At 39.4% G+C, this 11,873-nt stretch overlaps 1 protein-coding gene across 6 annotated transcripts in view; it reads right to left on the reverse strand.

Moving 5' to 3' along the window:
* GTF2I (general transcription factor IIi) overlaps nt 1–11,873 on the reverse strand; it is a 108,634-nt gene that overhangs the window by 36,950 nt on the left and 59,811 nt on the right. For 3 of the 6 annotated variants that reach the window (XM_049638769.1, XM_049638768.1, XM_049638770.1), the window contains 4 exons: nt 10,325–10,381; nt 8,312–8,374; nt 1,096–1,206; nt 15–80 (listed from right to left, as the gene is read on the reverse strand). In XM_049638769.1, coding sequence (XP_049494726.1) covers nt 15–80; nt 1,096–1,206; nt 8,312–8,374; nt 10,325–10,381 — 297 coding nt within the window. The remainder of the gene's footprint in view (nt 1–14; nt 81–1,095; nt 1,207–8,311; nt 8,375–10,324; nt 10,382–11,873) is intronic. The other 3 variants (XM_049638773.1, XM_049638772.1, XM_049638771.1) reach the window with 1 other exon arrangement.

Raw genomic sequence — 11,873 nt, forward strand, 5'->3', positions numbered from 1 at the left:
GAGTTCAGACTTACCATATTTTCTTTCAAACAACTCTTCCACTTGTTTACGGAGATCAGTAATTCGAGCATTCCACTTCTCTGAAAAATTGGGAGTCACAGTTACATCTCAATGAGGAATCCCCGTTGGGGGCACTGCTGTGTTGAGATGACCCAACACCTAATGACTTATTTTCTACATCATACATTCAAATTAATTTTTTTCTAATTCTTCCCCCGACGTTTATTTATTCATTTTGAGAGAGACAGAGACAGACACAGAGACAGAGTGCGGGGGAGGGGCAGAGAGCAGGGGAGACACCGAATCTGAAGGAGGCTCCAGGCTCTGAGCTGTCGGCATAGAGCCCGACGTGGGACTCAAACCCACAAACCGCGAGATCATGACCTGAGCCGAAGTTGAACACTTAACTGACTGAGCCACCCAAGCACCTCCCCTGATTTCTTATTACATAATCTCTACGGCCAACGTGGGACTCGAACTCACAACCCTGAAATCCAGCGTCACACACTGCACCGAACGAGGTGGCCAGGTAACTCCAGTCCTAATTGCTAATAATCCAACTCCATCTATATAATGTTACTGCTTTCTTAAGAACTTTTCCCTTTTTTGTGGTTCTTAGAATTGGTCCAGTAAGAGATTTTAAGAGATGGTTTACAGTTTATTTTTGAAACACTTCTTACTGAATACCTCTTCTTAGCCTGGTAATTTCTGAAAAGCAGGACAGAAAAGACCAGTCCAATTAAACACTGTACGGTGGAGGCAGAAAAGAGGGAGGGCTCCAAGGTCGTTCAGGAAACCTTCTAAAACATGTCTAAGTTGTGTGGAAATAAGTATCTACGTACAGTTGCAACCTAAACTAGAGTGCCATGTAAACTTACTACTATCTATATCAATTCAATTTAAATCCGGTATTTAGGACTATGACAAATTAAAATACTAAAATGCTATTTAAAAAATGGAGACGTTCAATGTTTTAACTATACATCTTAAAGCAACCCCCTTCCCCCCAAAAAGAAAGGCTAGAACTCTGATCAGGAACAGAAAGCATTTGGAAGGACAGAGAGCAAAGGGGCCTGTATCTGACCCAGAACCTACCGAAGTTGAACTCCCTCACTTTCCGCTTCCCAGCATTGGCAGGCTCCGTGACCGGTGGCTGGGGCGGCTCGCTGCTCTTTGGTCTCTTGGTAGGTGGCGAGTAATCATCATCTTGAAAAAGAAAACCGTCATCACTGGAGGAACGGTCTAAGCGAGTGAGGGCCACCGTCTGCTCAATACTCAACATTCAAAAGGATGGGGGGAGGGGGCTTTCCACGCGCGCGTTAGCAGCAGCCATCAGTAGGGTCCCTCTCGGCCTATTCCTTCCCAGGCACGCCTGCAGGTTCCCTACTCTTGGGTGATGTGCTCAGGTGAACATTCCTCACTTTCCTTGGCCTTACTTCATTTTCTTTCGTTTGCTCTCTTCAAATCACATCCTTATAAATCTCCCTTCTCCCCTAACTCCTCTCAGTTCCTAGGATTACAGTTTCTTTGAAGCCTTTCAAGAAAAAGATTTTGATAGACACAGATACCTACAATTATACAAATACATAAGAAAAAGGGGAGGAAACATATAGCTTGAAGAGAAAAACGCTCCAGCTTACACAAAATCCAGGCATGCATAAACAGGGAGGGCGGATACTACACGTCGAACACTTGGAACAAACACAAAACTCACAGAATTAATGAAACAGGGCGGCTACGTTATCTGTGAAACAGATAATACTGACTGAGTGAAGACAAAACCTAGCAGAAATGAGCAATCAGAGATTTCAGCACGGAACGTGGACTACTTAAGATGTTTGTAGACGTTTGTAGCGTGAGTTCATGCCAACCTCTTCACGGACAGGTCTGCAGCTCAACTCTGCTAGGACTTCAGCTAGTACGTGAATTAAGGACATCTGAATAAAGTAAGAGCTGTCAACGTCATCTTTTCTCTAGCCCCTGAAAATGTCACGTGGCACAGTACTAAGAGTTATGCTCAAAGCTCATCCATAAATTACTCAAAACCTCACTCTGAGAAATCCATACTGGAAACTAAATATGGGGTAGAGGGGAAATAGCCACTGTGTTAAAGGCCGTCACCAAAAGATGCCACGCAGGTAAGACAGGTCCCCTTTTAGGTCTTTCTCACTGTCGCCTGACAGTTCAAGACACCGGCGCAGGGAGAGCTAAGTGACCATGTCACAGCACTCGTCAAAGCAGCCGAGATCACATTCCAACCGGCACTCACACCAGCAGACTAACGCGTTACTCTCGCAGAGGCAACAAGAAATCCAAATCTCGCCAAATATACAACGTTGCCTGGGACAGCCACATGTAACTTTTATGTCCTTGGAATGTACATTTAACGTACAAGGGGAAATTTGACCGAAGCCTAAAATACTTGTATGTCGGTCCCATCACAGCAGCAGAGAGCACAACAGACGCTGTCCCCCTGGTTCGTGCACTCTGGGTTCTTCCTCTAATGCCAACCAACATTCCAGTAACCTGAAATCATTTACTGATTATTTTATCCAATAGGAGAAAAAGTCACCAATATCACCAATACCAGATCAAGTCACATCAGGACACATTTATGAGCTGGGAAAGACCAAGATGCTACGTTTAGGGGATGCTACTTTAGGGAAATGTTATCAGATGAACGATTTACGACACTATAACTTCCAGGTGCTAACCGCCACTGTAGAAACCCTTGTTCAAATCCAGAACAAAAGGAAACCTACCATAGAAGATTTCAAAGTTACAAACCACTAGTAAAATAAAACTAGCCCGTGTCATCTGGGCTTATTTAATTACTACAAGGATTAGTGGTCAAATGGCTATAAAAATGGTCAAGAGGCTATAAAAGACTATCAGGTAATTAAATTCAACCTAAAAAGACACATTTGGGAAAACATACTGAAAAAAACCACCCCATCTTTTTCAACTCCCAGTTTTAGAAACCTAAGTATATTTTGATGCTAGTTGGTATAAGGTAAAACAAAAGACATTCGTTTCACCTATGAATAGTGTCAAATCATTTTATCTTAATTTTTAAGTAATCTCTATGCCCCTCACGGGGCTCAAACTCATGACCCCTCAGATCAAGGGTGGCAAGCTCTAAGAACTAAGCCAGCCAGGCACCCAAGTGTCAAAGCATTTTAAATGCTTCATGTTAACATTTCTTTAAAAACATTAAGCAATGACATTAAAAACAAAAGGACTGTCCCTGTAGGCTAATGTAACCTATTTCTACAGTCATCATTTGAGCTGACTGTTAACCGAATTACATAAAATGAAAACTGAAAGAGAAAAAAAAAAACAAAAACAAAAAAACAAAAACAAAAAAACCCGAGAGCTGGAGGGTGGTAATGAAAGATACCAGCAATCTATTATATTGATCTCTACTACAAACTCTTTGAAACGGAGGCCAAGGGGAAAGGGCACAAGAGCGTTGTCAAAACCCCTTGAATCAGTTTATTTTAGACCATAAAAGATTTCATAGGATAAACATATTTTATAAACGCAACCTCATTAACCATCAAGACAAAAAAAAAAAAAAGAACAAAGACAAATCTAGGGGAGGGGAATATTTTCGAACCAGACAAATGAGGGAACAGATTGGAACATATTAAAAAGTGGTATCTCATTTCTTTCTCTCCAGCCAGAAATAATGACGTTCAACCTATACATGTGAACAAATGCAGAGAGATGGATTTAATTATTTGTGATAATAAAATATATTACCACACGTTCTAGCAAAAGACTACCCCATTTCATAATCACTTTTGGGGTGTTTTGTATTATGTGACACGTGGAACAAAATCAAAAGATCAGCTACGAACTTGCCCGTATCTCCCGTGGTCTTCTCCGCTCTTTGCGACAAAAAAACCTGTAATTTCTTTTGCGAAGAGCATGAGAAAATGTTATTCTTGACCTCGAAATCCTTTCCACAAAGGATCAAAATTACCTACTTCTCTGCAGGAAAAATACCAAATAGAGCTCTAAATGTTTGCCTCTATCTTCTAACCAGGCCCCGCAGAGAGAACGCTGGCGTCCTAATTATCGTGGTATTTCCCACATTATAATGTGGGAGCCACCACTTTTGTGTTAAAAGACACACAAGTTCAGGGAGCTTCAAATTCAAGCCCAAACTGAAAAGGTTTACTTCATCGATACTAAAAGCTTGTAAGATAAATTTCAAAATATTTTAATGCGAAAAGGTTGCTACGCGCGAGTATTTAGGCGCCACGTTGCCAGTACTAACACAAGCACCCACCGCATCTTGAAAAAAGGCAGCGACGTCCCGGGACTCGATACTTATATTTAGAAACCCCCGGTCTCTTTTTTGCAACATATTTACAAACACATCTAGGGACAATACAGACTTCTGGGATCAAATGTATTATGGCATTCTTAAAGCTGAATGCATTAACAGAACATGAAACAAATTTTCTGATACTCTTATGTGCAACATACTCAAATGCTAATGTTTTCATCATACAATGTGACAGCTATGTTTTAAGAATTGAAATAAACTAGGCACTGTATCCCCTTCGAAATTAGGCAGAGCCGTTAAGAATTACATTACCTGTTTCAAATTAATGGATACCAGTTTTCACCCATGGACCCAGGTCCCAACTCCTCTAAAATTCTAATCTCTACGTAAATAACTGCAATTTCATTAAGTGACTCTTTAGCAGTTACAAAAGTGAAAACACAAACATTTCAAATACTAACCTCAATCATCCAGACCCTGTGAACGTGCCAGGAACGTTTGCACGATCAGCGCAGCAAGTAAACACTGACGAACAGCAAAGCCTACGGGCTCCACTTTCAGGACACGCCCGGAATTCACCCACTTTTACCTCCACTGCCACCTTCCTGTTCCCAGACAGACAGCCAGCCCTGCGTGGCTACCTACCACAGCCTGCTAAGCCGGTTTTCCGGCTTCTGCTCTGGCCTGCTCTCCGTCTCTCACAAAGGAGCACAAAGCAGCGCTGTATCTTCAAAGTGAAGGACGGAACGTCTTGCCCAGAACCCTCCAGGTGGACCTGCCTATGTCGTCCGCTCCTCAGTCCTTGGCACCTATGCGGCTGGGGCACATACAAGCCGCCCGGTAGCCACAGAAGGACGACATGAGTACTTGAGCAGTGGAGTGCTAATTACAAGTGGTAGCCCAAAATTTACGAAGGTCCTACACATGAATATCACAGAAAAGGATACCAACAGAGGACGACGAGTAATCCGGCTGCCGAAGCTCTAAAACTGTTCTCCGATTACAGTCCGTGTGGGACTACATTCCTGGGTTGAAATATTTATGTGTACGTTTCCATGTACACGAGAAATAAAATCGAGTATTTCAAACACAGTTTTACTGAAGAAGATGAAGGATTAATTTCTAAGTGAATCTCTTTACAATCACCTTAAAGAAAAAACGAGGGTAAGACACGAACAGGAAGTGAGGCCACAGCAGAACGCACATGTGTGAATGGCTCAGGTTTGGCGACCGATGCCCTGAGACGAGTGTATGATAAGGAAACCTCTCTTTTGAGGCAAAAGAACTTTCCTTTATTAACATGCTAAACCCAACAATTCTGAAATATGATTTTCTCTACACTTAGCAAAGACCTGTCAGCAGTCTGGTCCCTCCAAAATGTGGGCATGATGTTGGCTAAATGAAGGCAGGCTTGGTCACATTATTTGGGAGGCTGTTTCCCAGACCAAAGCCATACAAGCCGGGATGCGTACACTGACTTCCAGGACAAACGGGGGTGCACGAGTAGGAGCACACCGCCAGCGATGGGCAGGGCTGTGATCCTAGGTCAGCATCTGCGGTAATGCCAAATGGGCCTCTTCGTTATCCCTACGTAATTTCAAAAACAGAGATCAACGATAAAGTGCGATGGAAAATCTAACAAACTTACTTGATGGCAAGTTCTTTTTTTTTTTTTTTCCTTTTCTAGAAAATATTTGGGAAGCGCAAAAAGACACAATGGGAGAAAATCACAGTTATCCCCAGGCAAGTAGGATTACCTTCATTTATTTGCTCTAAAGCACAGAATTTTCCAAAACAAAACTAACACCAGTCTCTAGATATACTTTTCCTTTCCAACTTGCTCTGTTCATGAAAGGCAGGGATTTTCCAACCTCAAAACTTACTACAGTAGGGGTCTTTTTTTCAGGTCACTTGCTTCAAAGCAAACCAAACAAAAAACCAACGGCACTATTTCCATGCCCGTGCACTTTTCTACACAGTACATTTTATCTTCTAACGATATTTAACTAGTATCCACCGGTTCGCGGTCATCTTTCCAGAAAAAATATACGATATGCTTATCAAACAGATGTGTGTGTAAGTTCTCATTTGACCTTCCTTGTTAATATCACACTTAGAGTTTACCTTCCTTAATGTATGGATAAAAAGTTAATTATCAATTTAATTAAGGCTGATCCATATCATGTGCCTGAATGTATATGCCGTGGAAAAGGACAGCCTGAAAAGCAATTACTTTGCACGGTCTTCTGGCATTTCACTGGTCTTCCGAACATAGTAAAGAAACACTACTACTCGTTAATAAATCAGGATGGCAAATCAAACTTCTGGCATAGGTCTTAGTTTCAAAGAACCAAGATTTATCTCTCCCTCCAAAGAGTTAGGATTGAAGAGACTGACATGCGTTAGGCTCACAAGCCGTTTACTCCATGATTGTCTTTAAAGGTCTCTTGCTATAAAAGCAAGCATTTATTTTCTAAACAATTTTAATATAGTCTGTATCTGCTTTAAGGATTCATAAATCTAATGGGTTACTGGTCCTATTTAGAAGTTTTATTCTAATAATTTTTATAATCATCTATTTCTCTTATTCTCTACAGAAAGGACAAAGGTCTGAGTGTGTAGAATATTTATATGTTCGTAAGATGTTCTTCTCTGAAAATTAATGAGACTTCTAACTAAAAAACAATTAAATTCAATTATTTAATGCTGACTACAAACAATTCAAAATTGCTTTTAGGTTAGTAAAATTATATTAATAAAAGAAATATGCATATGAAATTGAGATTAACAAATGAAGTATGAAATAAATACTCATGAGAATCATCAATTTATATCTTAGAAGCAATGAAGACAGACATTTTGAGTAGTATGAAATAGGCAGACACAATAAATAACCAAATGACAACAGGAGACAGTTATTAAGAGAGAGAGACAGAGAGAGAGACAGAGAGACAGAGAGAGAAAGAAATCAAACTAAGAAAGGTTAGGCAGCAGTTTAAAAAAAAAAACTCCCCAAAACTGAAACACCAAGATGGGGCGGGGGAGGAGGGATTCTTTGGAAATATGATGTAGGTGTATTTCAAATATTCGTTATAATGCTGCATGCTGCAAACACATATATTTTTGTGAAACTAAACATACACATACATGTGTACTTATACACAAAATTACTTTTACATGTATATACAATAAACTGACATCTACCCCTGAGTTTGGGGACTTTAAAACAAGGCAGGGGGTAAAGAAAACTTGACATAGTGCAATTTATTGTAGTGTTTCCATATTTTACCTTAGGGAAGAGCTACTCTTGAGGGGGGGGGGGGCGCCCTTAGAGGAGTGGTATGAGACATTAACTGAGAAGGAAAAACATCACTGTGCATTTGGTAATTATGAAATATGAAAAGTGAGACTGTTAATTCTATTAGCTGAATTTATAAATCATTCTGGCCCATGTGCATTCATGCATTACCTTGGCAGAAAAACCAGGTTTGAAGCCCCGTTAGTTACAGGTATTACCTGAGAATGTATTTGTCGGTATGGCTTCAAAAACAGTTTTTAAAGACAGATTGTGTGTTAGCCTTCGACAGTATTCTAGGGGCAAACGTGAAGGAGTAACTAAGTGTCCACACCTTCCCTTCCACCTCACTGGGTTACTAGCTTGCTCTCTTCTATCACGACTCAACCAAGGTCATAAAATCTGTTCGCGAGCACCATCAGGTCTGGTCATGGTTCTCGTTTGTCTGTTTTCGGGTCCTGGGGGTAGAAAAGCATAGCGTGGTCCGCGTGCGGGCCACCGCTCGCGCCCGCGGCCTCCTGTGTTGTCTACCACTCCCAAAGGCCCGGCCGCGCTGCGGGGAAGCGGGCTGCTTTGCTCACACATACACAGAGATGCTGCACTTCTCTTCACAAGCTACCTTGAAGAATGAATGAGATGCACACTTAGCCATGTGAATGTGACAAATAGGTTTATGACCAGAAGTGAACTTTTGGAATCAAGGCTTTGAGACAACTAACCTTCAATAGTCACCTCAACTTCAGGGTCCTCACTTGTTTCTGAAGGGACATGCTGAGTAGAATCTTGAAAAAAATAAAATTCTAAAATGACATTCGTTATAAAGCACTTTCTATATGTTCCAACATTTTACTAATTTGTTACTCAAAAAGCAGCCTACTATATGAAATTTTACTGGCATTTGAATTCATCTCGTATTTGTTAGGTTAAAATATCTGACCCTTTTCATCGTAAACAGGGAGGAGAGAAAACAGAAAATAGGAAAACTCTGGAACACTATTTGATAATACCAAGTTACCTGCATCAATGGACTCAAAACACTCAGATTTTAGAGGAAGGAGATTATAATGGCATCCCTATTGCTTTCCGGCTGGAACTAGAAGATGCTGGGATAAAACCAAAGGCTTTTTTTCTCTTCTGTTTGCTATTTCCCCTCTCATTTCAGAAGTCCTAGGAGGGGTTTATATTGTTAAATAAAACCACAATCAATCTTTTGCTTTGGGGACCCTCCTACCAAGCCAATGACTAGGACAAATGCATACAGGGCTCTATCCCCTATCTTTATATATGCAACATCCTTTTAAAACTTAGATACTTTATTTATAGTTGTTACTACACAAAACCATGTACATCAGAATGTTAGTGCTAGAAAGCTCAGCTAGAGAGCATCACCATCAACTCTCTTTTCATTTTGCAAAGGTTGAGAGATTAATTGATTTGCCAAAGATTATGTTTACTTGTTAGTAAAGGAATAAAGACCAGAACCCAGGTATGACTCAACTCTGTTCATAGTGCAATGTGACAATAAAAATCTCAAACATCAAGTATTTCAAAGCCTAATATCTAATGACCAAATTGTGGACGATGAAGCAATGCAGACTGCCTGAAGAAGCCGTGTGCCATCTGTGTCCTGTACACAGGTATTTCACTGTTGCAAATATACCACACATCTAAAACAGAGATTTTGTTACAAACGAAACATCTAGTTACCTCCACCCGGTAAAAAAGAAAAAAATTCATCCACATGATTTTCTATAAAAAGATCTCAAAAAGAAATGTAAAATATTGTTGAAAATGAGCATCTCGGTATCTCTGCAAGAAATGTTTCTCAGTTAGAAACCCTAATTCTAAAATTGAATTTGGAAGGCTTAGTCAACATTCCAGGGATCTTGAGATCTCCCTCTACTCAGGTGGAAATTCATGAATGATTTAAAAAAGTTAAATAAAAAAGCAAATATAAGGAATAAAAATTTACAGAATAGCCTCCCTTTTTATTCCGGGGGGGGGGGGGGGGAAACAAAAAAAGACCAGTTTATGAGAGAAATAATAATACTAAAACAAAATTCAGGTACCTCACACCTGTCATTTTCCTTGGGAGAAAGCTCTAAGAATTCTTTTGGAGCTATATAAACTGCTTAGAAATAGGAAGTCATTCTGCATGATAACAGTTTCAACTCAAGGTTGCAAGAATTTAAAAAGCTGTACCACAGTTAAATTTTCACTTAATGCTAGGATCAAAGGAGGACTGGCTGGTAAACAGACAAAGGAGTTCCCCAGGGTAATTGTGGGTATAAAAATAAGCAGAGAGAAAATCCCTCCTCTATTAATCCTATGTGGAAATACTACCGTACTTAAAAAAACGGTGCCATTAAATAATATGTTTAAGAATGAAATATCGACAGAAGCCAGTCATATTTTTAAGTCTAAAACACTGAAGTCACTCTTTCCTAAGAGATTCTTAACATGGCACAAGACGACCAGGAAAAAGGGCAGCATTTTGCAGCATGAAGAGTTTTACTTACCGTTTATGTTTTCATCCCCATACGCTTTATTATTCAATACAGTAAAAGATGTATATTACATCTTAGGACTAAAACAGTAAACCTGTTGGCTAAGAAGGCATACCAAAACAATCATCTTTTTGGTTCCCAATAAGGTGCTTGAAGGGTAATATTCTCTATAATAGAGAGCAAGCAATACAAATATAGAAAATTAAAAATCCCTTCATTTCTAACCTTCGGCTGGTACTTCCATTTCTGTTCCTTCATTGCCCTCGGAAGAATGATGGCTTCCTAAAGAGAAAATAAACCACATATACTAAACCAGTAAAAACTTACATTGGAAGAAGAGAAACTAGGTAACAGTGCAAATAATTTAAGACTTATCATACAACATATACAGACTAAGTCTTTCGTAATTACAACAATGTGATCTAATTCAGAAAAACATGTAACACTTCTATTTGAAAGCACAAAAAATTATTTTAAAACATAGATAAAGCAAACCTAAGTAACTTTGGGGATTTAATATTATTTACTGCAACTACACAATACAATTACTGGTAGATGTTGGAATTTGGATCTAGAACAATTATGGCTCAAGGTACCACGCTCATCTGTCAATGACGCACACACAAAAACACAAATCTTTGCTCACAGCCTCTACTTAGTCTAGACAAACAAGCTCAGGTTTTGCTATAAAATGTTTCCTGCTTTCCATTTTAACAATGTCGGAAGCTATGGAAACTAAATCCCCATCATTTAATCAAAGTTGTACTAAAAGGAAACTCGGAAGTTAAAATTTAAGACACTACCTTTAGTCTCAAAAGCATTTTAATTCAGGTAATATAATCTGCCTGCTTCTAAAAACTGGAACATAAAGCAATGTGTCAGGTTAGGCAGTCACAGGTAAACAGGCTCATCCTACAGAGCAGAAGTCTTACTCATAAATAGGAAAGAAGTAATCCACAACATTGGAGGGCCACTTAGGATTAATTGCCCGAACTGCCCCCCAGAATAGTCATCCTCTGTCCTGAAATGTCTGAGCTACGAACACGGAAAAGGCTGAAAATCACTGCCTTCATGTATTAATAAAACATATTACCTAGGAGTAAGGAGAAACCACACAGGAAAAGGAAAATCCAATCTATCTTGTCATCCACTGATAGCTGAGCTGATACTTAAAAACATAGGTTTTAAGTATATTTTACCTTGATTTTTAGAGAGCATCGATTACACTTTCAAAAACTGCCAGTGTCCAGTATTTTTTAATTTCAAATGCCATGCTAAGGTCAAATACTTTGGGTTTTTAAATGCCTAGCTTTCTGATGCCATTATTACTTAGGATTCTTTTCCACTTACTCCATAGTATAAAAACTCACCTGAGCTCAAAATGCTAGGCTAATCTACAAATCTAGAGCCACAAATTATTCTTTAATTAACTTTTCAACTATGCTTTCTCAACCCAGTCCCAACCTCCACCCCTTTAACGTTGTTAACATCTGAATGCAAGGAGCCCTGGGTTCTCTGACGGTAAAGTCAAAGAAAACTAAGGTGTAAGGTCAAAGGATAATGGAGCAGAGAGCAGCATTTAAAAATGCAGGGTGGTTAAAGGATAAGGAGTTAAGGTGGTTGTTCCACCCTATACTACAAGAGGGCAGGTCAACAATGATTCTACGTGTCCTTTCTGGTTTTGCTTTTGTTTTTTGGGTTTTTTTTTTTAATCTGAAATAAGCAATTACATTGACATAAAACCAAAAAAAAAAAAAAAAAAAAAAAAAAAAAA

Source organism: Panthera uncia, chromosome E3 (genome assembly GCF_023721935.1).
Source record: "Panthera uncia isolate 11264 chromosome E3, Puncia_PCG_1.0, whole genome shotgun sequence".
NCBI classification, from domain to species: domain Eukaryota; kingdom Metazoa; phylum Chordata; class Mammalia; order Carnivora; family Felidae; genus Panthera; species Panthera uncia.